The 25,772-nt window shown below is 40.6% G+C and overlaps 1 protein-coding gene across 3 annotated transcripts in view; it reads right to left on the bottom strand.

Moving 5' to 3' along the window:
• The window catches only part of MID2 (midline 2), a 103,456-nt gene that overhangs the window by 14,426 nt on the left and 63,258 nt on the right, over window positions 1-25,772 (bottom strand). For 2 of the 3 annotated variants that reach the window (XM_040265045.1, XM_040265043.1), the window contains 4 exons: window positions 12,324-12,431; window positions 10,798-10,946; window positions 2,121-2,248; window positions 791-1,024 (listed from right to left, as the gene is read on the bottom strand). In XM_040265045.1, coding sequence (XP_040120979.1) covers window positions 791-1,024; window positions 2,121-2,248; window positions 10,798-10,946; window positions 12,324-12,431 — 619 coding nt within the window. The remainder of the gene's footprint in view (window positions 1-790; window positions 1,025-2,120; window positions 2,249-10,797; window positions 10,947-12,323; window positions 12,432-25,772) is intronic. The other variant, XM_040265044.1, reaches the window with a different exon arrangement.

Raw genomic sequence — 25,772 nt, 5'->3', positions numbered from 1 at the left:
TCACAAGATGGGAAAAGGAAGCCTTTCAGGAGGGTTTCATCAGGAAAACTCCTCTCACACAGGTCTGTGAAGTCAGACACAGAAGCACAAACACAAGATAAAAAGAAAATACTAATTTGCAGCTATGCAGATGCAACCTTAGCATGCAAGTTGGTTCCAATCTTGAATTCATCTTTAATTTTGCTTTTACTTCCATTTTCTCCAGCAGATTGAGGGGAACTTGCAGCTTGAGTTAAGGTCCTATGTCTTGTTCCAATTCATCATAAGATAAAACCATAATATGTGAGCTAAATGACTGCTTTCAGAACATCTTTTATTTGGTGGCTCGCTGATGCATTTTTATATTTGGTGTAATTTTTGGAGGAAACGGAGAAGGGATAGAGGGAAGAGTGACAGAGGCAGGCGGCTTGTCACTTATTCACTGATACAAATGGGTACAGTAAAGGAAGTGGTAGTCTTTGAATGTAATGTTTTTTACCATGATAATGAAGTGGAAGAACAATCAAGAAGAGAGATGTTCACACACATAGAATCAGTAATGATTGTGACTTAACTACTCAGGAACGAATCCTGAGCTGTGTTCTGATTTCAGAGAGTGGAGTGATATGGATTAACTCAAGAAAGGCTAAGGATTACATAAACAAATGGGAGTGGCCCCAGTGACTGCCCAGCAAGGAAATACACAACGTGCTTTTTATCCATCAGTAAGGTCTTTGCAATGTGCTGGGGGAGCTTGCACTGTCTACACAACACTATACTAAACAACCTAACATGTCTTACAAACACTTGCCTCGTGGCGCCCCGGCCAATCTTGAGCAGCTTACTGCTTCCTTACATTTCCTTATCTCTGGCCACAGGCCCCAACTACACCATGACTTACTGATGAAGTTAGCCTGGCCAGTGAATATGGTGTACTGAAGCTCATAGGAGCTGATGCTGAACTCATCATCTGAGATCCAGTGGACCGTAATGGTGTCATGGGAGGCAGTACAGAGCTCCTCTCGGATAGATGGTGGGTTGGGGGCTGTAACGAAAGGTGGAAAAGAAGGTAAGGAAAACATACTCTCTGTTCTGGCATTTTTTAATTGTTACTCTTGCTAACCAACCCAACATCTGGAAAGGAGGTTTTCTTAAAAAGAAGCTTTAGATTGCACGTACAACACAACCTGAAGTCAAGTGCTGAGACCTCAAGTTCCCCTAACCACTTTTGCTTCAATGATATAGGGATTTTAGGCAAAGATCTAAGCCTAAATTACCCAGTAGACCCATTGTCTACTTGGCCTGCACTAACACATACGTAGCTATTAGAGCAACGTAGTCATGTGTTTCCTTATTATATGGCCTTCAATCTACTTTCTTTTTATTTCAAAGTAAGTTGTATTATATATTTTGGCAGTATTAATAGGGATTAGTTGTACAAATTAATATGAGTTTCCTCCTCTGTAAAATGGGGATGATAATTACCTCACAGATTCCTTGTAAGGATCATGATGTAAAATTAATATATAGTGTCTGGCTTAAAGGAGATGCTCCATCAATGACACCTATTTTAATATAGTAACAATGATAACTACAAACACAAAGCTATTGTGTGTGTATATTTCCTCATGAAATGATCATTCAAACATCCTGAAGGCAGGCAGTATTTTTAACAGACAAGTTGTTGCCCTCATTTTCTAAAATTCTCTCCGCAAGTCAGATATTTCTTACATTTTTCTTCCTATTCTGCTAATTCTTAAATTTCCTTACAAGCATTTGGGTGGTACCTGTACCCATGTGAGAAATTCTCTAATATTCTTTAATTACTACCCGAGTTCTACCCCTATAACAGATGACGTTATATTACTGACAGGCTCGTAAGGAGAAAACCACCAGCAACTTCTTGTTTTTTACCTTTAAGTAGGGATGGTGTGTATACCCATTCTGTCCTTGGAAATATTTGACAAATCATTTCTATTTTCTGTTACATGAATTAAACTATTCTATCTAAAAAGATATATGTATAATTTTAAAGATTATAAAGGCATCTTTATAATATTGTCCTTTTCAGATTATTTTAAAGTAAAAGCCTACCAAAAGAAAAGAACTAAAATGGAAAGGAAAGCACAGTATTTTCACACCTGTTAAATAATCTAGCCCCTCCAGCAGTTTCTTTTCTCTGGAAAAATCTAAAGCAAAGTTTTCAAAGGCATCATTAAAATTGATGTCTGGAATCAGAACTTGAGAAGATGCAGTTGCCATAGCGACCCTGAAAGAGAGAAAAGTGCATCAACATACATCAAAATAGATTTGCAACCTTTATCCAATGTTTGATTTCTGGTTTAACAAGGTGAAGATAAATGAGTGGTAGGACTTGATTAAAATGAAAAATATCATATCTGTCCTTTTCCAATGGAAACCATTTAAATTTTAATCATCAGGAACCAATTAAGGGTTATACCATATTTATTCACATATGTTCACTCCTCAAACACACTCCCCCATCCTGTCTTAATTTGGAGAAGTAAATACAGGATTTTTTTCCCTCTGCATCATTTTCCATCTGGCAGGCAGCATCAAAACTAGACCTCTGAAAGCTTGGTGACAGCAGTTTGAGAAATTTTTTTCTCCCCCCTCTATTTTTTTTTAATGTTAATCAACAACCCAGCATGCTAGGGCTTGGTTAAAATCTTCCCCTAAATACTATACTTTGTTTGATCTTTTATAACATTTACATCTAATTTTATTGCTCTCTAGTTATATAATGCTATGCTAGTTTTAGCTCCCTAACTAATTGTAAGAGTCTCAAAAGCAGGATCCGCATTTTATACCATGGTCCCTAACACAGTGTTGGACACATAGTGAATAAATAATTGTTGAATGACTAACAACAACACCACAAAGGTCACTTTTATCAGGCATTCAGTATGTATAAGACACCATGCATGCACTTTACACACATTATCTAAGTTACTCCTTTCCATAACCCTGTGTAGCAAATGTTATTTCCATTTTGTAAATGAGACATAGTAAGGTTAAGGAACTTGCTCAAGGTCACACAAGGGTCAGAAAAAAAGAAATATAACTGAACCCATGTTCATTGGATTCTAAACTCTATACCCTTAACCATGTAGACAGTTACTTTTTTAAAAAAAATTAAAGGTATATTTTTACAATCCTCAAAAATTATTCCACATCAGAATTATCTCAGAGCTTTGATTGAAACATACATATTTAGGTCCTGTGCCTGACCTGAATCAGAGCCAATGAGAATTCTTGAGCATGCAAATAACAGTATGGAAAGAAACATTAACTTTGCAACAATAAGCACCTTAGAGTGGAGAGAAGAGGCCCTGAATGCAGGACGAGCAGAGAGGAAACTTGTATGGTGAACTAGTTATAAGGGGGAGAGGAGGTAAACAAATACATCTCCTCACGCACAGATACCCTGTTACACATCTATGACAATAGCTTTTGGCTGTTTCTGAAAATAGAGATATTGCAGGAATAAATTTCAGGCCAGGATAAACAAGTGAAAGACTAATGTAATGAGAGCCCCTGAAGCATTTTAGGCAGAGGAGTGATGAGTGCAAATTTGTATTTCAAGAGCAATACTCCAGCTGCAGTGGATGGACTGGAGGGGGTCAAAACTAGAGACAGATCAGCTTTTTCAGGTGTCTGGGAATGAGCAGAAAGCAAAGTGGTGACAGAAGAAGTATAGACAAATAAAACAGAAAGTTAATTCATAAACAGGAAAATGAATAGCCAACAAATATATTTAAAATCCCAACTACATGAGAAATCAAAGAAATGTAAAGTAAAATGAGATAGCATTTATGATTATAAATAAAGGCATCATAGCAGCTTTTTATGTCTCTATTAAATAAGCCTACATATTTTTATTAGGACTGAAAATGACTCAGATTTTGGAGGCCAAATTTAGCATTACATGTGAAAATAGGTTCAAATGTAAATATTCTTTGATATTATAGTTCTAATTCATAAAATTTTTTAGTCTATGAGTTTGGTTTTAATTCTTAAGCCTTATGATCACATAATTTACAAAGTTTGTGCTGCTGGTATATCTCCTCTAATTTAATCCTTCTAACTGAGTTGGCTAAAGCACCATTACTAATCACACGTATACAGTAGTTCTACAGTTGTATGTTGTTTTTGGATAGCTGTTTAAAAGACAATTCTGAATTATAACTTGGTCTGACTTAGTAAAGCAAAGTTTGCTACTGTATCTTGTCATGCTGAATTTTATAAACAACTGACCTTACAGATTATTTATAAAAATGGGTTATCTATAAACAGCTTAAATATTCTTTATTTAGCATTATATAGAAACCACACTAAAATGCCTTTCATTAACTAAAGGGCAACATTTTAGATACAGAGAATTTTAATTAAATTGGCATGTACTGTGCTTAGTCACTCAGTTGTGTCCAGCTCTTTGCGACCCCATAAACTGTAGCCCGCCAGGTTTCTCTGTTCATGGGATTCTCCAGGCAAGAATACTGTTGAGGTTTGCCATGCCCTTCTCCAGGGGATCTTCCTAGACCAGGGATAGAACCCAGGTCTCCCACATTGCAAGCAGATTCTTTACCATCTGATCCACCAGGGAAGCCCAAGAATACTGGAGTGGGTAGCCTATCCCTTCTCCAGGGGAATCTTCCTGACCCAGGAATCAACCTGGGGTTTCCTGCATTGCAGGCAGATTCTTTACCAACTGAGCTGTCAGTCATTAGTAAGGGGGAAGGAATAACTCTCTGTTAAAATTTCATTTTAACTGAAGTCCTGGTTCTTAATACATAACAATGATTAATTGTGGGGAAGAATTTCAGACCCTGTGAGAGAGACCAGTGAGAAAGATATTTAGGTTATGTAGATTATTCTCAAGCCATACCAGAGTTAGCTATCTATTCCACCTACCACAGAGGCTATACTTGAGCCCATGAAAAGAAGATTTAGATATAGAGAGCTAGGAATCATCAACAGCTAGATGGTAACCAAAACCCTAGGAACTACAAGTCTGCAACAGGGAGAATATGCAATAAGAAAAGAAAACAGCTTGACAGAAGCACAAAGAACAACAGCATTAAGGGGATAGGTCAAGGAAGAGTTGCTCACAAAGGCAAATGAAACCAGATATGTAGGGGGAAAACCAGGAGTGTTCTCAAGCTAAGGGCAGAGAAACTTCAACTAAAAATGGTCAGTAGGGACAAATGCTAAGAGACCAAGCAAGATGAAACAGTAAGATAAAACAAAGAAATGTCTATTATAATTCAGCAACCAGTTATTCATCAGGTGACCCTGAAAAGAATACTTTCAATAGTGTGGTAGTGGCAGAAGACATTTCAGGGAGTTGAAGAGTGAGTGGGCATGATAACATACGGTGGCCTAAATATATGTTTTATCTCTGCTCTCATGAAATTCCACTTAAACGACAGTCAAAGGGGAAAAAAAAAACATCGTGAACCCACAAAGACAAAGGGAATGGAAAAAGAGATGCAAGTAAGATATTGTCAACAAATGTTTGGAAACTAGAAAGGGAATGGATTAGTGGTAACCAACCACAGGGCAGAGAAAGCTGGATCAAGAAGGAACAAGATGAAGCTGATTTAACATCACAGACAGTTGAAGGTTTGCATGAGAAACAGCTACACTGCCAGATCCACTCAACCAGAGACTATGCCTCTCTCATCCTGACGCCAAACTAAAAGCAGTCTTAAAACCCTTTCCCTGCTTGGCTCCTGGAATAGTCAGACTTGTACCCTTCATTGCTCCCCTCACTCCCAGAAGCAGGAGATTGGTAGGTTCCTTCCAGGGATAACTAAGCCAAGAGAAAACACCTACAGAACTAACACACACGGGGTCCATTCAATAAAAATCTAACATCCCGTCTTAAAATCCTATAGCAAAGCTCACCAAGCAACAAAATGTTCTCACTCTCTCAGATATTCCAATCACCTTTTAGTGGTTAAATTCAAAAAGGCAGTGAAAAGCTCCCTAAACATTTAGGGAAAGACAGAAACTAACAGAGAAATGGAACATGGAGGAAACCAAGACAGTGCAGTTTAGAAGAAGACATTTTTAATGATCATTAATATCATCAGGAAGATAAATACAGTAAGTCCCCTACATAGAAACCTTCAAGCTGCAAACTTTCAAAGATGTGAACGTAAGTTCCATCAGCGTCAGGTGTGAGTGAAATTGCAGCTTGCCCTCCATCTCTATTGCTGACAATCCTTCAGCTCTACCATCTCCCTCAGTAACTCTTCTTGCCTGTTCACTTGATGCCAGCCCCTGCATGCCAGCTGCTGTACTGTTCTACTGTACTTCTCAAGGTATTGTACTGTAAGATTAAAAATGCTTTATTTTTTGTTTGTTTCTATGTATTATTTATGTGGAAAGTATCATAAACCTACTACAGTACAGTACTGTGTAGCCAATTATGTTAGTTGGGTACCTAGGCTAACTTTGTTGGATGTACGATTTGGACTTATGAACATGCTCTCAGGTTGGAACTCATTCGCATGTAGGGGACTTACTGAAGTTTGTATACATAAAGCAAGGACAGAATGCAAAAACGAAGAAAGGATCAGGAAAGAGCTCTTATTAAAAAAATATGAATCCTTAAATTAAAATTGTAATAGAAGGATTGAATGAAAACTTATGGAAACATCTTAGACCTAGAAGATAAAGTCATGGAAAGTAGTGAAGAACAAAAGTTAAAATTTTACATAACCTCCTGCTCATTCTGCCTCTGTAACTCAGCTTGCTCCTTGCAAAGTCTGGATCACTTAGGTCACGTAGTCTGAGAAAGTGGGGACTTACAATACTAGGAACTGGAGCTTATTTCACTCACCCTTGTCCTGCTCTTTGCAATTGCCCTGCCCCTGCAAACCTGGTTAATCATGCCTGTCTGTGGAAAGGTCAGGCGTCCCCCTCCCCATCTTGACTCCTGTTCCCACACACATGAAACCCCTTAGTTTAAACCAGCCTATTAGCAGCTACTATTGCCCACTATAGTCTGTCTATAAAAACTCTAGAACCCCTTTATTCGGGCTCGGAGCTTAGAGTGTTAACTCCTCTGGGCCCGCTGGCATAATAAACCTGAATTCTCCAACTCTCCGAGTGTGGTGCTTGGTTTCTCAATTACTGGTTTCTGCAACTGTAGAAGAAAAGATTTCTTAAAATTAGAGGGAAAATCTAGGGTATCTGAAAACTGGCTCATAAGAGTCCCAGAAAGAGAAAAGGGAGAAGAGGGGGAAGCCATTGGCAAATAATAAAAGACAAATTCCTAGAACTAAAAGTCAATAGTCTTCAAATTGGAAAGACTCACTTGCTGCTGCTGCTGCTAAGTCGCTTCAGTCGTGTCCGACTCTGTGCGACCCCATAGACAGCAGCCCACCAGGCTCCCCCGTCCTTGGGATTCTCCAGGCAAGAACACTGGAGTGGGTTGCCATTTCCTTCTCCAATGCATGAAAGTGAAAAGTGAAAGTGAAGTCGCTCAGTCGTGTCTGACTCCTAGAGACCCCAGGGACTGCAGCCCACCAGGCTCCTCCGTCCATGGGATTTTCCAGGCAAGAGTGCTGGAGTGGGGTGCCATTGCCTTCTCCAAAGACTCACTTAGTGCCCAACAAAAATGAATAATAAAAGACTCACACCAAGACATATATTGGTGAAATTTCAGGAAAAGTGGCTTAAAGATAAGACCTTCAAAGCTTCAGATATTAAAATATATGTCACATTCAAAAGATCATAAATCAAAAAACTAGTGGACTTCTCAACACAACATGGAAGCTAGGAGACAATAGAGCCATGGCTTTTAAAATTATAAGGAAATGTTTTTCCGATCTTTCAATTTAGAAAATAAATTTAAAATATTCTTTAAAGAATAAATTCTCAAAAATGTATTTCCCTTGTACTCTTTCTTAGGAAGCTAAGAGAAAATTTGTTCCAGAAAAATTAAGGTAATAAAATGGTACATGAAGGGGCAATCAGGTGGTATCTGATGGAGTCCTTAATTAAAAACACAGAGCTGAGAAATCAAGGATACTAAGCTGGTTGAAGTTCTCAGGGCATATGACTAGAGAGGACAATGCACAAAAAGAATTCTGAGAACTGGAAAGGGCTTTTGCCCCTAGTATTCAACAAAATACTGATCAACACATGCATGTGAGGGAAAGTGCCCAAAGCCAGAGAAAGAGCCATCCAAAAAAATTAGAGGGGACAAATACTAATGCTTACACAGGCCCAGGAATAGTGTTATGTTCCCACTGGCCAGACCAGAAAATCTCATGATTCATGGGGCACTTTTTAAAGTACTCAGAAGGGTCTTGCCTCAGTAGTGGGGAAAAACTTCCCCTGACTAAATACTGCTTTGATCACACCTAACAAATTTTCAAAGCAAGACCTGAAAGGAACAAGCTATTTTCAAGTAATTTAACTGTGTCTGAGAACAAAGTTTAGGAATATTTATAGGAATACAAAAATATACAGCATCCAATAAGATAAAATTCACAATGTTTCACATCCAATAGCAAATAACCAGACATACAATGGACAGAGGATCCTGGTGGGCTACAGTCCATGGGGTCGCAAAGAGTCGGACACAAGAGACTGAGCACAGACACACAAAGAGGCAAGAAAAGAAAACCCATAATGAGGAGGAAAAAGTACACAGTTGAGACTGAGCACAGACACACAAAGAGGCAAGAAAAGAAAACCCATAATGAGGAGGAAAAAGTACGCAGTTGAAACTCACCCAGATATTAGAATTAGACATTAAAGCAATTACTTATAACTGTATTCCATATGTTCAGAAAGCTAGAGAACCCTGCTAACTTCCTGCTCATGCTCAGCAAATGACTTTGCCTCCTATTTTAGAGAAAGAGGAGTAGATATGAAACGATAAATTCTTTAATTTCTCATACCAAACTGCTGGGCATACCAACATCCACATCCATTACTTGGCTACATACCTTCTTTTTTCCATACCTTCAGTTTTGCCCATCTCTAGCTGACCTCACATCCACTTTTAAACTCATTCATGTCTCTCCTATCTAAAAAAAAAAAAATTTACAACCTTCCTTTATCTCATACTCATTCTAGTTATCATCATATTTTTCTCTTTCCCTTTACAGGAAACTTCCTGAAAGAATTTTCATTTCTTCACCTCTAATTTACTCTTCTTAAACACTTAAAAGTTATATATATTAACATAATATGTATGTGTGCTCACTCAGTTGTGTCTGACTCCTTGCGACCCTATGGAGGAGCCTGCCAAGCTCCTCTGTCCATGGGCTTTTTCAGGCAAGAATACTGGAGTGGATTGCCATTTTCTCCTCCAGGGAATCTTCCCAACTCAGGAATCAAACCCACATCTCCTGCGTCTCTCACATTGTCAAGCTGATTCTTTACCACTGAGCCACCTGGGAAGCCCCAATTAAACAGTCAAATATTGCTAACAGTAATACTGCAAGAAGTGGCCATCTCCTCTCATCTGTAATTTCTGCTCTCCAATAATAAGAATACTGAGTATTTATTTTGTACTGGGAATTATTTTTCAATTAATTATTTTTGGCTGCACTGAGTCTTTGTGGCCACACGCAGGCTTTCTCTAGTTGTGGTGAGCAGGGGCTACTCTCTAATTGCGGTGGCTTCTCTTGTGGAAGCCCCCTAGTGGCTCAGAGGATAAAGAGTCTGCCTGCAATGTGGGAGACCTTGGTTTGATCCCTGGTTCAGGAAGATCCCCTGGAGAAGGAAATGGCAACCCACTCCAGTATTCTTACCTGGAAAATCCCATGGACAGAGGAGCCTGGAGAGTTACAGTCCATGGGGTTGCAAACAGTTGGACACGACTGAGACACTAATGCTGCTCTTGTTGTGGGGCATGGGCTCTAGGGTACTCAGTCTTCAGCAGTTGCCCTGAGGCACGTAGAATCTTCCTGGAACAGGGATTGAATCCATGACCCCTCCATTGGCAGGTAGATTCTTAACCACTGGACCACCAGGAAAGTCCACATACTGGGCATTATTCTAAACCTTTATAAATATTAACTCATTTTACCCTCACAAAAACTTTATGAGATAGGCACTATTATTATTTGCAAATAAGAGAATGAGAATGAGACTCAGAGAGGTTGTGTGACTCCCCTATGACCAACCAACTAGTTTAGGTCAGAGGCAAGATTCAAACCCAGGGAGTCTAGTGCTATGGTCTAGACTTAGGTAGGGCATGCATCTATGTATGTGGCCAAAAGTTTCTCTGCCCCTAAACCAACACCAACATAGAAAGCTCCAGGCCTGAGTAGGTAGCATAGAGCTATGGCATCACTAGGGTGCATGGTTGGCTGTGTATTAGAAGAACTGGGAACATACTGTATAGCACAGGGAACTGTGCTCAATGTTATACGGCAGTCTGAATGGAGGGGGGCAGTTTGGGGGAGAAAAGATACATGTATATGTATGGCTGAGTCACTTTGATGTTCACCTGAAACTATCACAACACTGTTAACTGGCTATACTCCAATACAAAATAAAAGGTTTTTTAAAAATCACTTTGGAAAAAACAGAATAAAACTGGAATTCTTCAACATTAAAAAAAAAAAAGAACTGGGAGGTGGCAGAGACAGAGAAAGGGGCGCCAGAAATCCACAGGGCTACCTACCACACTGAGGCTTAGTACGTAGCCAGCTGGCAAAATCTTCAGGCGGCAGTGGCTACAAACATGCCTGAACTGAATTAAGTGACTTTAAGCTGGTCCCTTTTCCTAAGAGGAGGCATGTTGAAAGACCATAAGGAACTCACCTCTCAGCGATATTTTTTGCAGACTGGAGAAACCGTGCCTGGTCATTTTCTTTCAGGATATGCTCAGCTTGGTTGATAAGGACTGTTGACCGTTCAAGACACTGGCGGCAATTAGCAACCTGCTGTGCCAACTTTCTCAGTTTCATAACCTTAAAGAATTAGCAAAAGAAAAACAAGATAAACACATCCAGTGCTTAATTAAAAATGATAAAACAACATGAAGGAGATCTGCTGCAGTGATTCTAAAAATAAGACCCATGAACATCCCATGCTCCCTGAACTAAGCACTCTGCTTCTCCCCCTACCCTCCATGTCTATTTTGCCAACTCCTCCCTCCACCCTCTTACTTACCCTGTAACATACTCAGCCATACACTCTAGGTTACCTACCTCCTCTTTAATTGATCATATTAATTATTTTGATTATAAAAGCAATGCATGGTCATTATAGAAAATTTAGAAAATAAAAAGTATAAAAAGAACTCCTACCACCTGGAGATCACCTCTGTTGACATTTTACTGTCAATATATTGTCATGTATATGTTTAATAAAAAACACCTCCTTTTTCTTTATGAGTATCCACATTTACATGTATATATTTCTCTCTCTAGGTATTCATGCATACCTGTGTGCTCACAGATCTGTGTTCTCAGAAACTTCAATATCTGTGTTAGTAAGGAACCACCCAGCATGGCACAAAGAAATGGTTATCGCTCCAGGCTCTCAGAGCTTCTCCCATTGTACACATAGCATGAGCTCATCATCACTATACTAACCAGCAGACCAACAAGCATAAAATCAGATAGCTGCATGAAGGCCCACACCTCACCTTCTTGATCACGATTCTTCAGTTCCCATGTTAAAAGCCTGGAAGTCTTCTCTCTCTCTCCTTCATCCTTTTTACATATATAATCGGTTGATGATTCCCGTCATTTCCTTTCTAGCGATGCCTGTTATGTTCTTCCCTTCCATTTGTGCTGCCACTTTCCTGGGTTAGGCCTTCATCAACTTATACCAAGAATCATTCAGTAAGCCTCATAACTTGCTTCCCTGACTTTAGTATCATCATATTCTGATCTATCCTGAATACTTCTGCTATATTTTTCAGTCTTTTCCCATCATAAGAAACTGAATAGAATGGCTTCCTTATGCCTTTCAGATTAAGCCCTAAGTCCTTACAATGGCAATCATGATCCTTCCATAATTCTGGTCCACAGTTCTTTTTGTATTGACTTAGAGTAAAGCACGAAATCTGAAGTGTACAACTCAATGATATTTGCATATACATATACCCATGTAACTACCAACCAAGTCACAATATGAAATGTTTCCAACACTGCAGACCTGCCATCATCTTTTCTGAATTCAGAGCCATAGGCCAAAGATTGCTTCTTCTTTGTCTCTCTCCCTAAACCCCCATATCTTCTTGCTTTCGTGATCCAAGTTTAAACTGGAATCATTGGAATGAAACTTGGACTTTTGTAAAGTCAACTTGGCCTTGGTCTCACTGAAGTGCTCTGTTTTACCTTTGTCTCTTTGATTTTGACAGCAATCATTTGCTTCCTCTGCTGGATGATCTCTACCAATTCGTCACATTCTTCCATAAGTTTTGCCTCATGCATAGCGGTATTCACCTGCCAAAAAAGTCCAGAGTGTTACATAGTGATTTCTGCCCTTGTCCCTGGCAGGTTCTCAAAGGTTTGGACTAACAGCTGAGCATGCACAACTTCTTCCATACCTCCCTCATAAGATCCACTCCTAGAAGAAGGGTAGAGATGATGGTATTAATGATGCAAGGGCATTGAAGCACCACAGACAGGAAGGTCTCTGGCCTCTGGTAGATCATGATGGTTAATGGAAGGCTGGGCAGAAGGACAGATGAGATGGGGGCATATTATTCCCACTGTGCAATTCCCTTTAATCTAGCACCCTGTCCTTCTGTTGTTCTTTTGGAAAGAGGGTACGAAGATTTAAGTATATCAGGGAAAGAGGATCCCTCTCCATAGGTATAAGAATACTAAGGTTAACCTTACAACAACATATTTCAACCATCCTAACAAAAATGTTTTCAGTTTTCCTGTTCCTTTCTAATTTTAAAATACATGAATGTTTAGCTCTCTCTTCATATTAAGTATATGATTGTGTAGCTGTATTTTCACACAGTTGTCATCATGTTTTAATAGATATCTCTTACTCTGGGTTGTCCAGTATCGGAATACCTTTCCTACTTGTGGCTACTGACTACATCAAGATATCCTTACTGCAAAGTCAGGGTGGGAGGGTGAAAAAAAAAGCCACCATTCTTCATCGTCTTCCCACGTACTGCCTTCTCCTGCCCATCTCTACTACTGTAGACATTAGATGATATGAAGTCCCTAGCTGGGCTAAAATGAGCACAGAGGATCTTTGGGCTGCCTAAATGTAAAGGGAAAGAAAGAGGAACCAAACTTATGTCTTTTAAGCACTCAGTGTATCAAGTACTTTATAGATAAATTATTTCATATAATTATAACCACTTTATAATATAAGAGCTATTTTTATTTCCATTTCACAAATGGGAAAACCAAGGCTAAGAGAATTTCAGTGACTTGCTTGAGACTGCCCAGCTGGGAATTGGTGAGAACAGAATTCAAACAAGATGTGTCAAGGGAAACTCCTGGTCTGGCAAGGTGGGCAGATAAGGTTCAGTTCCATTTCAGCAGCCATCACAGAGGGAAGCTCAATCATTCCAAGAGTCTATTCAAGGATCATTTGAGTAGAGCTCTAAAAAGCTGAGGCATAGACAATGGATTTCTTGAGCAGCAAAACTGAAGTCGTCAGATGTGCTTCATTAGCAAGGTAGGGCTGCATTTTCACCTGCTAGCCCTCTTTAGAGGGCTCCTTTATGTACTCCAAGCCCAGCAAGATACGTGTCACTAGGCCCCACTGTCTCCTCTCTCACCCTCTAAGGTCCCTGCTGGTCAATTTTCTAATTCCTATTAAACTGAAATTAAATATGCATGCTGAATTTCAGCCTTCTTTCAGTTTATTTTCACTTGCCAGAGTGAAAATAATGCCACAGTGAGAGCTTCCATTTATTCTGAATGAACAGTCCCACTCTGGCCATCCTAATTTCTTTTTCTCAGACTGTTCAGTTCAGTTCAGTTCAGTCGCTCAGCCGTGTCCAACTCTTTGCAACTTCATGAATCACAGCACGCCAGGCCTCCCTGTCCACCACCAACTCCCGGAGTTCACTCAGATTCATGTCCATTGAGTCAGTGATGCCATCCAGCCATCTTATCCTCTGTCGTCCCCTTCTCCTCCTGCCCCCAATCCCTCCCAGCATCAGAGTCTTTTCCAATGAGTCAACTCTTTGCATGAGGTGGCCAAAGTACTGGAGTTTCAGCTTTAGCATCATTCCTTCCAAAGAAATCCCAGGGCTGATCTCCTTCAAAATGGACTGGTTGGATCTCCTTGCAGTCCAAGGGACTCTCAAGAGTCTTCTCCAACACCACAGTTCAAAAGCATCAATTCTTTGGCGCTCAGCTTTCTTCACAGTCCAATTCTCACATCCATATATGACTACTGGAAAAACCATAGCCTTGACTAGTCAGACTGTTCACCTCTCCCTAAATTGGATCTTCCTTTCCAAGGCAGATAATATCACCCTCTCAAAGAATTCCCACTCATGTGGGAATCAGAGATTCATCTAATGCTCTCTGGGTCTGTGCAGAGACTATTTGGAGACATAAGACAGCTCCTATTTATAGCTGCTAATGGTATAGTACACAGTGGTGTGGTGCCTTATTTCTTTTATTTCAGCTCTTGAAGTAACCTTGACCTAACACTCGCTATATGCCAGGCACTGTCCTGAATAGTTTATATACTAGGTCTCTCAAACATCAAAACAACCCTATGGATCTTTTAATTAAAGTACCAGCAGAAGCGTTCTATGGCAGTGCTTCATCTCTTTAAAAGGATCTATTTAAATGGATGCCATATTATTTGAAAGTGAAAATGAAAGTCACTCAGTCATGTCCTACAGTTTGGGGCTTCCCTGGTGGCTCAGTTGGTAAAGAATCCACCTACAATGCGGGAGACCTGGGTTTGATTCCTGGGTTGGGAAGATCCCCTGGGGAAGATAACAGCTACCCACCCCAGTATTGTGGCCTGGAGAATTCCATGGACAGAGGAGCCTGGCAGGTTACAGTCCATGGCTTTGCAAAGAGGTGGACACGACTGGGTGACTTTCACTTTCATATTATTTGGGACTATTTTGATTACTTTTAATAAAACCAATTCTAGCTTCAATTGAAAAAAAAAAAACCTATGAAGGAGGTACCATTAGCCCCATTTTACAGATAAGGAAGCCTGAGCACAGAGAAACTGACTTGCTCAAGGCCCCACCCCTAGTAAGTGGCAGAGATGGAATTTGAGCCCAGAGCATCCATCTCTGAGAGTTCCCACCTTTAACTATCATACTAAACTGTCTCTCCAGTCTAGTGTAGCAGAATCCTGTCTTCAGCTCCTGACAGTCGTTACCTCTTCTGCACTATCCATCTTTATTTTGTCATCGCATTCTCTTTAGTGTTTTCAGACTATCTATGTTCCCCCAGAAGGCCATGTACATCAGGTCTTGTGCCTTTGCTCAAGACTGTACTTTCACTTAGAAAGTCATTTCACTATTTATTTGTTCAACAAAGTTCTACTTATCGTCCGAAACCCAGGTCAAAGATTGTCACTTCTGAAACTTTCTCTCACCTGCTTGGATACAACTGATTCCCTATTTATATTCCCATAGCACATTGTATGGGCTTCCCTGGTGGCTCAGCAGTAAAGAATCTGCCTGCAATGCAGGAGAGGCAAGAGACACAGGTACAATTCCTGGGTCAGGAAAATCCCTTGGAGGAGGGCACAGCAACCCACTCCAGCATTCTTTCCCGGAGAATCCCCAGGGACAGAGGAGTCTGGTGGGCTACAGTGCATAGGGTCACAAAAAGGTAGACGCGACTGAAGCGGCTGAGCAGGCACACACAACACTTTATATATAATTCTGTCATATCATTTACTACCTTATAGGAATTTGTTAATTTGACTTTCCTGAGCAAACATGAGCTCTGGAGGCCAGAGGCTGTGTATTATTTGACTATATCTCCAGCACAGCGACTGGCATATGGTTGGTGTTCAGTAAATATTTGTTGCATTGAATTGAATGGAGAGCAGTATCTTAATGCTTGTCAGACATCTTCACTTAGTTACTCAAGTTATTGTAACTCTATGTCTAAAAACAAACTCATCACCTTCCTTCTAAATCCAGCTTCCATCTCTGATTTCCTCTTTTAAGTTAATGCTATCATTATTGTACTTGTTCAGGTTCAGTTATCTAATGCTTCCTCATCCCCACATAAAATCACAGCAGTCCCAAAGTCCTCCCCTCCTTTCTTTTCAATCTCACTAAAGTCCTTCTCATAATACAATGAGGCTCTGAACCAAGAAAATAATAAATTGAAGCCCTCATCACCTTTTTTTGAATATTATTATAAAAGCCTCATTAATTCATCTCCCTACCTGCAGAATCTTTCCTTTGCTTTCTTTCATAATCCATCCTATCCCCTGAAACCAGGAAAAATCATCACAATCTGTATCATCAACCATGCATTAATCATCTCTTGTGTGCAATGCACTATGCTCAGGACCTGCCCTTAATAAATGTACAATCCAAAAGGGTGATAAGGCTTCAACTTTTTGGCTCCTTGGCCAATTTTATGGGGAAAAAACACCTAAATATAAAAGAAATCAAGGTAATATAAGTGAAATGTCAATGAGTGATGTAGGCTATAATGTACAGAAATTGAAGGGAAAGATCAGTCTCAGTGGGGAATTGGAGAAAAGATGCCTGAATGAAGCAGGACTTGAAAATGGATAGGACTCAGATTTAAAAGGTGAGAAGGGGGAAATTTTGAGCCAAGATAATGAAATTGAACCTTACTTTAGTGAGATTGAACCTTATAAAAAAAATAGTATCTTTGAAAGTTTTGTAGGGGAAGAAAGAGGGTAAGATGGTGGGAGAATAACTATAATAAAATTTCTTAAGAAGATGAACTAGGGTTAATTTAATTGGGGATAATAGCAAGCATGGGCTTCCCAGGTGGAGCTGTGGTAAAGAATCTGTCTGCCAATGCAAGAGGCACAAGAGTCATAGGTTCAATTCCTGGGTCAGGAAGATCCCCTGGCATAGGAAATGGCAACCCACTCCAGGATTCTTGCCTAGAAAATTCAATGGACAGAGAAGCCTGGTGGGTTACAGTCCCTGGCATTGCAAAGAGCTGGACACAACTGAGCACACACACAGACATACACACAGCAGCAGCAAGCATGGGGACAATTTTGGAGGCTACTGTGATGTGAACAGGGCCTAGCCAAGGAGGGTAACAGGAATTGAAAGGAAAGGTCAAAAACGAAAAGCATCCCTTTGCTTAATAATCTTCAATTCGACAACAAGCTCCTTGAGGAAAGTTTTTATGCCATTTTGTTTCTCCTGCTGCAATAGGCACAATGCCTAAACACAACAAACACTTAAGAAACATTTACTGATGGATTTAGCAAAGTGAAAAATCAAAAATAGGAATGGAAAACATTAAAAATATACTACAGTAAATGCATTTTGTAGAGAAAATGCAGGTTGAAATGAGGGAGTTTGAGTGTGGTTTGGACAGTGACATCAGGCAAGATGAAACAGCTAGATGCAACTAGTAGAGGAGACAGTTGGCTGAAAAGGCAAAAATCCCAAACTAAAGGTAAAGCAGTGACATTATCATTTTTCCATGTCAAGAAGCAGCCCAAAAGAACAGGATCCTTAAGTGTTTTCTGAACAGGAAATACTCCAGGGAAAATCTGTCTTCATGATGTAAACAAAACATCTCAAATTGCTTGGAAGGCACTTGAAACCCCTGGTATTTTCCTTGTCTGCAGTTTTCTTTGAAAATCCAGTGAGGTATTCCACTTGCTTATTAACCCTCAGATGAAAACAACAGGGGTTACTTTTTTCCAACTGGGGTTACCTTGATAAGCATTCTTGGTTGGTTCATTGGTCAGTTGGTTGGTGGTTTGTGGAAGACCCCAGATTTTTATTTGAACTTTGTTCTTTGGTTTAGATTAGTGTGTTTGACTAAATGGCTTTAGGTGTGTGGAAAAATCTATCCTCCCTGAAAATCCAATTAGGGGTATATTGTCACCCTGCTTATTTAACTTATATGCAGAGTACATCATGAGAAACACTGGGCTGGATGAAGCACAAGCTGGAATCAAGATTGCCGGGAGAAATATCAATAACCTCAGATATGCAGATAAGGGTGGCCTTATGGCAAAAAGTGAAGAACTAATGAGCCTCTTGATGAAAGTGAAAGAGGAGTGAAAAAGTTGGCTTAAAGCTCAACATTCAGAAAACTAAGATCTTGGCATCCAGTCCCATCACTTCATGGCAAATAGATGGGAAAACAGTGGAAACAGTGGCTGACTTTATTTTGGGGGGCTCCAAAATCACTGCAGATGGTGATTGCAGCCATGAAATTAAAAGACGCTTACTCCTTGGAAGAAAAGTTATGACCAACCCAGATAGCATATTCAAAAGCAGAGACATTACTTTGCCAACAAAGGTCCATCTAGTCAAGGCTATGGTTTTTCAGTAGTCCTGTATGGATGTGAGAGTTGGACTATAAAGAAAGCTGAGTGCTGAAGAATTGATGCTTTTGAACTGTGGTGTTGGAGAAGACTCTTGAGAGTCCCTTGGACTGCAAGGAAACCCAACCAATCCAGCCTAAAGGAGATCAGTCCTGGGTGTTCATTGGAAGGATTGGTGTTGAAGCTGAAACTCTAAATACTCTGGCCACCTGATGCAGAGAGCTGACTCATTTGAAAAGACCCTGATGCCAGGAAAGATTAAGGGCAGGAGGAAAAGGGGACGACAGAGGATGAGATGGTTGGATGGCATCACCGACTCGATGGACATGAGTTTGAGTAAACTCTGGGAGTTGGTGATGTACAGGGAAGCCTGGCGTGCTGCAGCCCATGGGGTTGCAAAGAATCAGACACGACTGAGCGACTGAACTGAACTGAACTGGCAACCTACTTGTGTAAAGGAAGGGGAGTTTCTGATGTTTCAGACTGAGTTTCAGTGCCAGTCTTATAAGGCCTAAGTATTAGGACACACAGCCCTTCCTGTTAAGCCTCCAGATCTGTTCTGCTCTGTGCTCTTTTTTCTTCCCAAAGGCAGCAAGAATTTGACTGGCAAGTTTCTTTCCCATTGCCCAGCCCACTCTATTTCCTGTAATTCTTTCCTACCTCTTAGTTGAAAGATTAAACCCAGAGTCAGTCCTTGTCTTTCCCAATTTCCACCCTTCACTGACACAAACATACAGGTTCTCTGAAGGATTTACAAGGAAATCAATATGCAGGGGTTCACAAAAGCCACCAAGGTTTAAGAGGATGCAAAATTTTATTTTGGTGAATTGTTTCTGTTCCCTATTGAAATGTAAATGGACTAACCTTTTTACCCCTCCCTTCTTTTACAGAGCTTGTTTGAGAGGTTTTTTTTCGGGGGAGAACTCCCACACACTCATTCTTTTGGTCCTTTATCCCTGGGTTTAAAGTTCATCAACCTTCCCTCCAACTCAACCCCAGGAGAAACTTCTCCACTTACACCCTCTCCTTAGCTCAGTTGCATCCATCAGTCCTGCAGAGCACCACAGTGCAGTTCAGAAGGAACTGAGAATTTATGGTCAGGTAGAATAATATGTATGAAGTAGTGGATGAGCCCTCTACCTGCAATGAGCATTTGCAAACTCAAATGCAATTTATTTACATGGTAATAGAACTCCCTGTTGACATCTCCATCTCACTGTACTCTGCTCTAAAAGGTCAATGCCAGCCCCCTTTATTTTCTGAAATCTTCTCCCCAAATAGGTCTTCCCCTTCCACCTCAAAGATTTTGAAATGGGGACTTCCCTGGCTGTCCAGTGGTTAAGAAGCCAACTTCCAATGCAGAGGACACGGGTTCAATCCCTAGTTGGGGAACTGAGATCCCACATGTTGTGGGGCAACTAGGCCCATACACCACAACTAGAGAAGCCCGCTTGCTGCAGCGAAGATCCCACGTGCCCCAACTAAGACCCAACACAGTCAAATAAATAAATATTTAAAAAATCATTTGGGGAAGTTTTCATTTCAGCACTTACTGAGTGCCTGGGCTTCTCTGGTGGCTCAGATGGTAAAGATCTTTCTGCAATGCAGGAGATCCAGGTTCAATCCCTGGGTTGGGAAGATGCCCTGGAGAAGGGAATGGCTACCCACTACAGTATCCTTGCCTGGAGAATTCCATGGACAGGAGCCTGACGGGCTTCAGTCTATGGGGTCACAAAGAGTCAGACACGACTGAGTGACTAACACTTTCACTTTCCACTTTTATTGAGTGCCTACATCACACACACGGCACTAGGTGGGTTCCTGAGTAAGACCAAAATGATGAAAAAGACTCAGCTTCTGGCCTTCAAGTCACTTATAGTCTAGTGCAAAATATGACTGTGAGTTAAATTAATTACAGTTTAATAAATAGCAGCAGAAGAAATATAATAGTATACAATCAAAGCTGTAGGAGAACGTAGAGAAGGGAAAGTAATTTGGCCTGTAGAAAAGGACAGTCAGGAGATTACGGAAGGTTTCATGTAGCTGAGCTGGTTTGGAAGGATGAACAAGACATGGGCAGGCAGAAATGAGTTTTAAGGCAAGAGAATTGCAGGCAGAGAGAATAATTGGAATAGCATAAGCAAAAACAGGCAGGAAAGCAGAGAACGTGTTTGGGTAAAGCAGATCAGTCTGACAGATGCAAGGGAGGAAAATAAGGCTAGAAATGAAGACTACAGATGTATTCTAGAAAGCTACACTGTCATTTGGAGTCTCTAAACATAGTTGGCTAAAATGTCAGGATCTTAACGCCATGTTGTTGTTGTTTAGTCACTTAGTTGTGTCCGAGTCTTTGTGACCCTATGGACTGTAGCCTGTGAGGCTCCTCTGTCCATGGAATTCTCCAGGCAAGGATACTGGAGTGGGTTGCCATTTCCTTCTCCTGGGGATCTTCCCAACCCAGGGATTGAACCTGCGTCTCCTGCATTGGCAGGCAGATTCTTTACTGCTGAGCCCAGGGAAGCTTGTGTTTAGGCATACATGTTCATATTTCTGGGGTAAATACACAAGGGTGAGATCTAGAGAGTTTTATATCTGCAGAGGGGGTTATAAGCAAGCACTATGCTTCACAAAACAAGCAGTAGAGTGGAAAGAATACTGGATGGGGAGTCAGAAGACCCTGTCATTGATCAGTAATATAATGTTGGGTAAGCCCTTCTCTTTAGGCCTCATATTTCCATCTTTAAAGTGAGGGGCTAGAAACTGATGATTTCTTCAGTCTTTTGAAGATCCAACAATTCTGTGGTTCTGAAGAGACAGAAAGGAGGTTTTTGCCTCATTTCACATAGGTTTTATAGCTCTATATATAGAATCCCAGGTGCAAGCCTAGATTATACCTCTCCCACTTCTTGCATGTTCTTAATCAGCTGCCTTGTGTGGAAAGAGAATATGTGGCAGAAAGTAACTAACTCTAAGGCTACCAAGGCTTGGAGGTCTGATCCCTGAGGAGAAAGGATTCTAAAACCAACACAGACACGCAACATGGCACAGGGTCATTCCTAAGACATGTATATGGAACAAATTGCCCTCTGTCTCTCTGTTGCCAAGATTTTTGTTAGTTACTCAGGTAAAATAAACATGGAATACATGTGTCGATACATGTGTGTACACTGTATAAATGCTACATTATATGCATTTGTATACTATACAATTTTTTTTCCAAATCAGGAATTACCCAAAATGTTTGTAACATTTAACTCTATGGAATGTGATTATCTTGGGAGCCAACTGAGAGGAAAAGAAGTATGTGAGCACGTGCTCTCTCTCTCTCTCTATTATCACACACACACACACACACACACACCCTGGTTAAATCATGGACAAGAGCCAGCCTGCTGGAGTGCAAATCCTGGCTGTGTCATTTACTCGTTATATGTATGACCTTGGGCAAATTATATAACCTCTATTTCTCAGTTTCTTTTGTAAAATGGCAGTGATAATAATAGCGCCAACTTCATAGGGTAAGTGGGAGAAGTGAATGAGTTAAAATATATGGAGCTATGAGAACAGTACCTAGCACATCATAAGCACCCACAGCCTGACAAGAAACATGTCTTCAGTTGATGTCCATGTCTGTCAGAAGGCCTTCCACATCCTGGTTCCCTGAGTCCAATATACTAGGATTCTTACACTTCTAGATTCCCTGGCTGCCGCCTCCCCATCCACACTACTTTTCTAGCTTCAGCACTCCCATCCCCCACCTATCTTTATCCACGACCCCTCACCCACACCTCTGCCACAAAATTAAATTTAAGCACTAAAGGCAGTAGATTGCTTAACTCTGCTCCAGGAATTATTTTTTTTTATCTCCTAAGCTACAGCTACTCCAGTACACGGGACTCAAAATCCTATTAATAGTTTTACATGTCTCCCAGTCCTGAAGGCAGTGACCCCCTGCCTTCAAGTGAACATATAAAATCCATTAAAAAGCCCTGCTTCATTTAATTATTTTTATGTAAAGGTGATGGAATCATCTTTGAAATGTTGCCCTGTTTTGCTTTAGAAAACAAAAAAAAACAAGGTAGTCTCATCTTCCTTTTCCTTTTATACATTTGAACTTTCCTGATACAAAGGACTGTGGAAGTGGTGTGTGTGATGCAGTGCTTTAAAAAAGCAGTCCCCAACCTTTTTGGCACCAGGGACTAGTTTTGTGGAAGCCAATTTTTCCAAGGACCGGTGGTGGGGGAATGGTTTCGGGATAATCCAAGCCCATTACATTTATTATGCTCTTCATTTCTATTATTATTACATCAGCTTCACCTCATATCATCAGGCATTAGATCCCAGAGGCTGGGGACCCCTGCTTTAAAGTGTGATCTGGATTAACACCTTAGCTTAGATGCTGCCACAATAGGTGTAACATCTGCATCATAAACATCGTGGTTTCTTAATTTTTTCAGCTTTACTGAGATATGATTGACATAGTGTGTAAATTTAAGGTGTACAATATGATGATTTGATATGCTAACATATCACGATAGAATTATCACAATAAGGTTAGTTAACATGTACTTCACCTCACATTGTTACATGTATGTGTGCATCTGTGTGTGTGTCTGTGTCTGTGAGAACATCTAAGATGCACTCTGTTAGCAACTTTCAAGTATACATACAGTCTTGTTAAGTATAATAAAAAAAATCTCTAAAAAACCAAACTCATAGAAAGAGACTATTGCCTTTTCTTCACTGCATTGTTATGACAGTAATAAATTCTTTGCTGCTCAGCAAGGTGAGAGGTTTTCATAACAATTTCTTGATAATTAGTCAGATGTCCAATTTACTTCTCTTTCTCATCTCCTTTGCACAAAAAGTGGCTGCATGTTAAACAAAGCCCTTGGCCTCTTTTCTCTGACATTTTGGAGTCTGAGAAGGTGGGGAAGGGGTCACTTGGGTGCTCCTGGGGTAGAATGGGAAGTGAGAAATTTGTTGTGTCCTTTCACTTCTTTGAGTACCCTGCTTGCTTTTTCTCTTCACCTTGTTCTCAACTAATGTGTTAAGTAATGATGGTTAAAGGTGTTAGTACGGCATTAAGGGCTTCCTTGGTGGCTCAGCCAGTGGTAAAGAATCCGCCTGCAGTGGGGTAGACCTGGGTTCGATCCCTGTGGGGAAGATTCCCCTGGAGAAGGAGATGGCAATCCCCTCCAGTATCCTCACCTGGGAAATCCCATGGACAGAGGAGCCTGGCAGGCTACAGTCCATAGAGTGAGACATGACTTCTGCTTCATTGACTATGCTAACGCCTTTGACTGTGTGGATCACAACAAACTGGAAAATTCTTAAAGAGATGGGAATACCAGAACTTACCTGTCCCCTGAGAAACCTGTTGCGGGTCAAGACAAGAGTTAGAACTGGATGTGAAATAACTGACTGGTTAAAAATTGGGAAAGAAATATGACAAGGCTTTTATATTGTTACCTTGATTATTTAACTTAAATGCAAAATACTGGGTTGGACGAAGCACAAGCTGGAATCAAGGTTGCCAGCAGAAATATCAACAACCTCAGATACGCAGATGACACCACCCTTATGGCAGAAAGTGAAGAGGAATTAAAGAGCCTCTTGATGAGGATGAAGGGCTTCCTTGGTGGCTTAGCTGGTAAAGAATCCACCTATAATATTAGGGAGACCTGAGTTCAGTCCCTGGGTTGGGAAGATCCCCTGGAGAAGGGAAAGGCTACTCACTCCAGTATTCTGGCCTGGAGAATTCCGTGGACTGTATAGTCCATGTATAGTCCATGGGGTTGCAAAGAGTTGGACATGACTGAGTGACTTTCACTTTCACTTCATGAGGGTGAAAGAGATCATGGCATTTGCTCTCATCACTTCATGGCAAATAGAAGGGGGAAAGTGGAAGCAGTGGCAGATTGTATTCTCTTGGGCTCTAAAATCACTGCAGACAGTGACTGCAGCCATGAAATTAAAAGATGCTTGCTCCTTGGAAGAAAAGCTATGGCAAGCCTAGACAGCATATTGAAAGACAGAGATGTCTCTTTGCCAACAAAGGTTCATCTAGTCAAAGGTATGGTTTTTCCAGTAGCCATGTATGGATGTGAGAGTTGGACCATACTGAAGGCTGAGCACCAAAGAACTGACTCTTTCAAACTGCGGTGCTGGAGGCTCTTGTGTGTGCGTGTGGGGAGGGTGCTTTGAGAGTCCCTTGGACAGCAAGGAGATCAAACCAGTCCATCCTAAAGGAAATCAATCCTGAATATTCACTGGAAGGACTGATGTTAAAGCTGAAGTTCCAATACTTTGGCCACCTGATGCAAGCAGCTGACTCATTGGAAAAGACCCTGATGCAGGGAAAGATTGAGGGCAGGAGGAGGAGGAGGCGACAGAGGATGAGACAGTTAGATATCCATATCCCTCAATGGATATGAATTGGAGCAAACTCTGGGAGATAGTGAAGGACAGGGAAGCCTGGCATGCCGCAGTCTATAGGGTCACAAAGAGTCGGATACGATTTAATGACTGAATAACAACAACAAATCTGAGCTTAAACTTATTTCAACATTTAAAAGAAAAAAGAAAGAAAATTCTAGAAGTCCCACAATGTTTTAGGCAGGTCTCATGAACCAATATTTATGTATTTTTCTGAAATTATAGCTAATATGTCTTTAGGACTTTGCTTAAATGGCATCTCCTCTCATACTCCACTTTGCACCCTAAGTTTATTTTTACCCATAACACATATAATCCCTAGTTAAAATATGCTTGTTTATCATGTATCTCTCCCAACTAGAATGAAAGCTTCTTAAAGAATCTGTTTTGTTCACTGCTTTACCCTCAACACCTAGAATAGTGCCTGGCACATTGCAGGTACTCAACAAATATCTGTAGAATTAATGAATGAATGTGAGTATGCTGGCCCTGAAATAAAGGTAAAATGCAAAATTATATACAAGGTTACATTTCCTCATTACATGAGAGAAATTTCCCTTACATTTTCTTTTCACACAATTACTCAAAATGACAATTGTGTTCTGTCATTTATGTATTGTTTGCTGATTATGAAAGATTTGGGAAAATTTGGAATAACAACCTAGGTGCTAGGTAACCACATATTCTGAAATAGTTTTCCACCCAATGTTAAAAGAAAGGAAAAGTTATCTCTCTTGGGTAATCAGCTATGCTTTACCCACCCTTATGTGTGAGGGCTTCCCTGATAGCTCAGTTGGTAAAGGATCTGCCTGCAATGCAGTATACCCTGGTTCAATTCCTGGGTTGGGAAGATCCCCTGGTGAAGGGATAGACTACCT

Source organism: Oryx dammah, unplaced genomic scaffold (genome assembly GCF_014754425.2).
Source record: "Oryx dammah isolate SB20612 unplaced genomic scaffold, SCBI_Odam_1.1 HiC_scaffold_23, whole genome shotgun sequence".
In the NCBI taxonomy this organism is placed as follows: Eukaryota; Metazoa; Chordata; class Mammalia; order Artiodactyla; family Bovidae; genus Oryx; species Oryx dammah.
The sequence above is the reverse complement of the archived record's forward strand: the minus strand, read 5'-3'. Positions and strand labels throughout refer to the sequence as shown.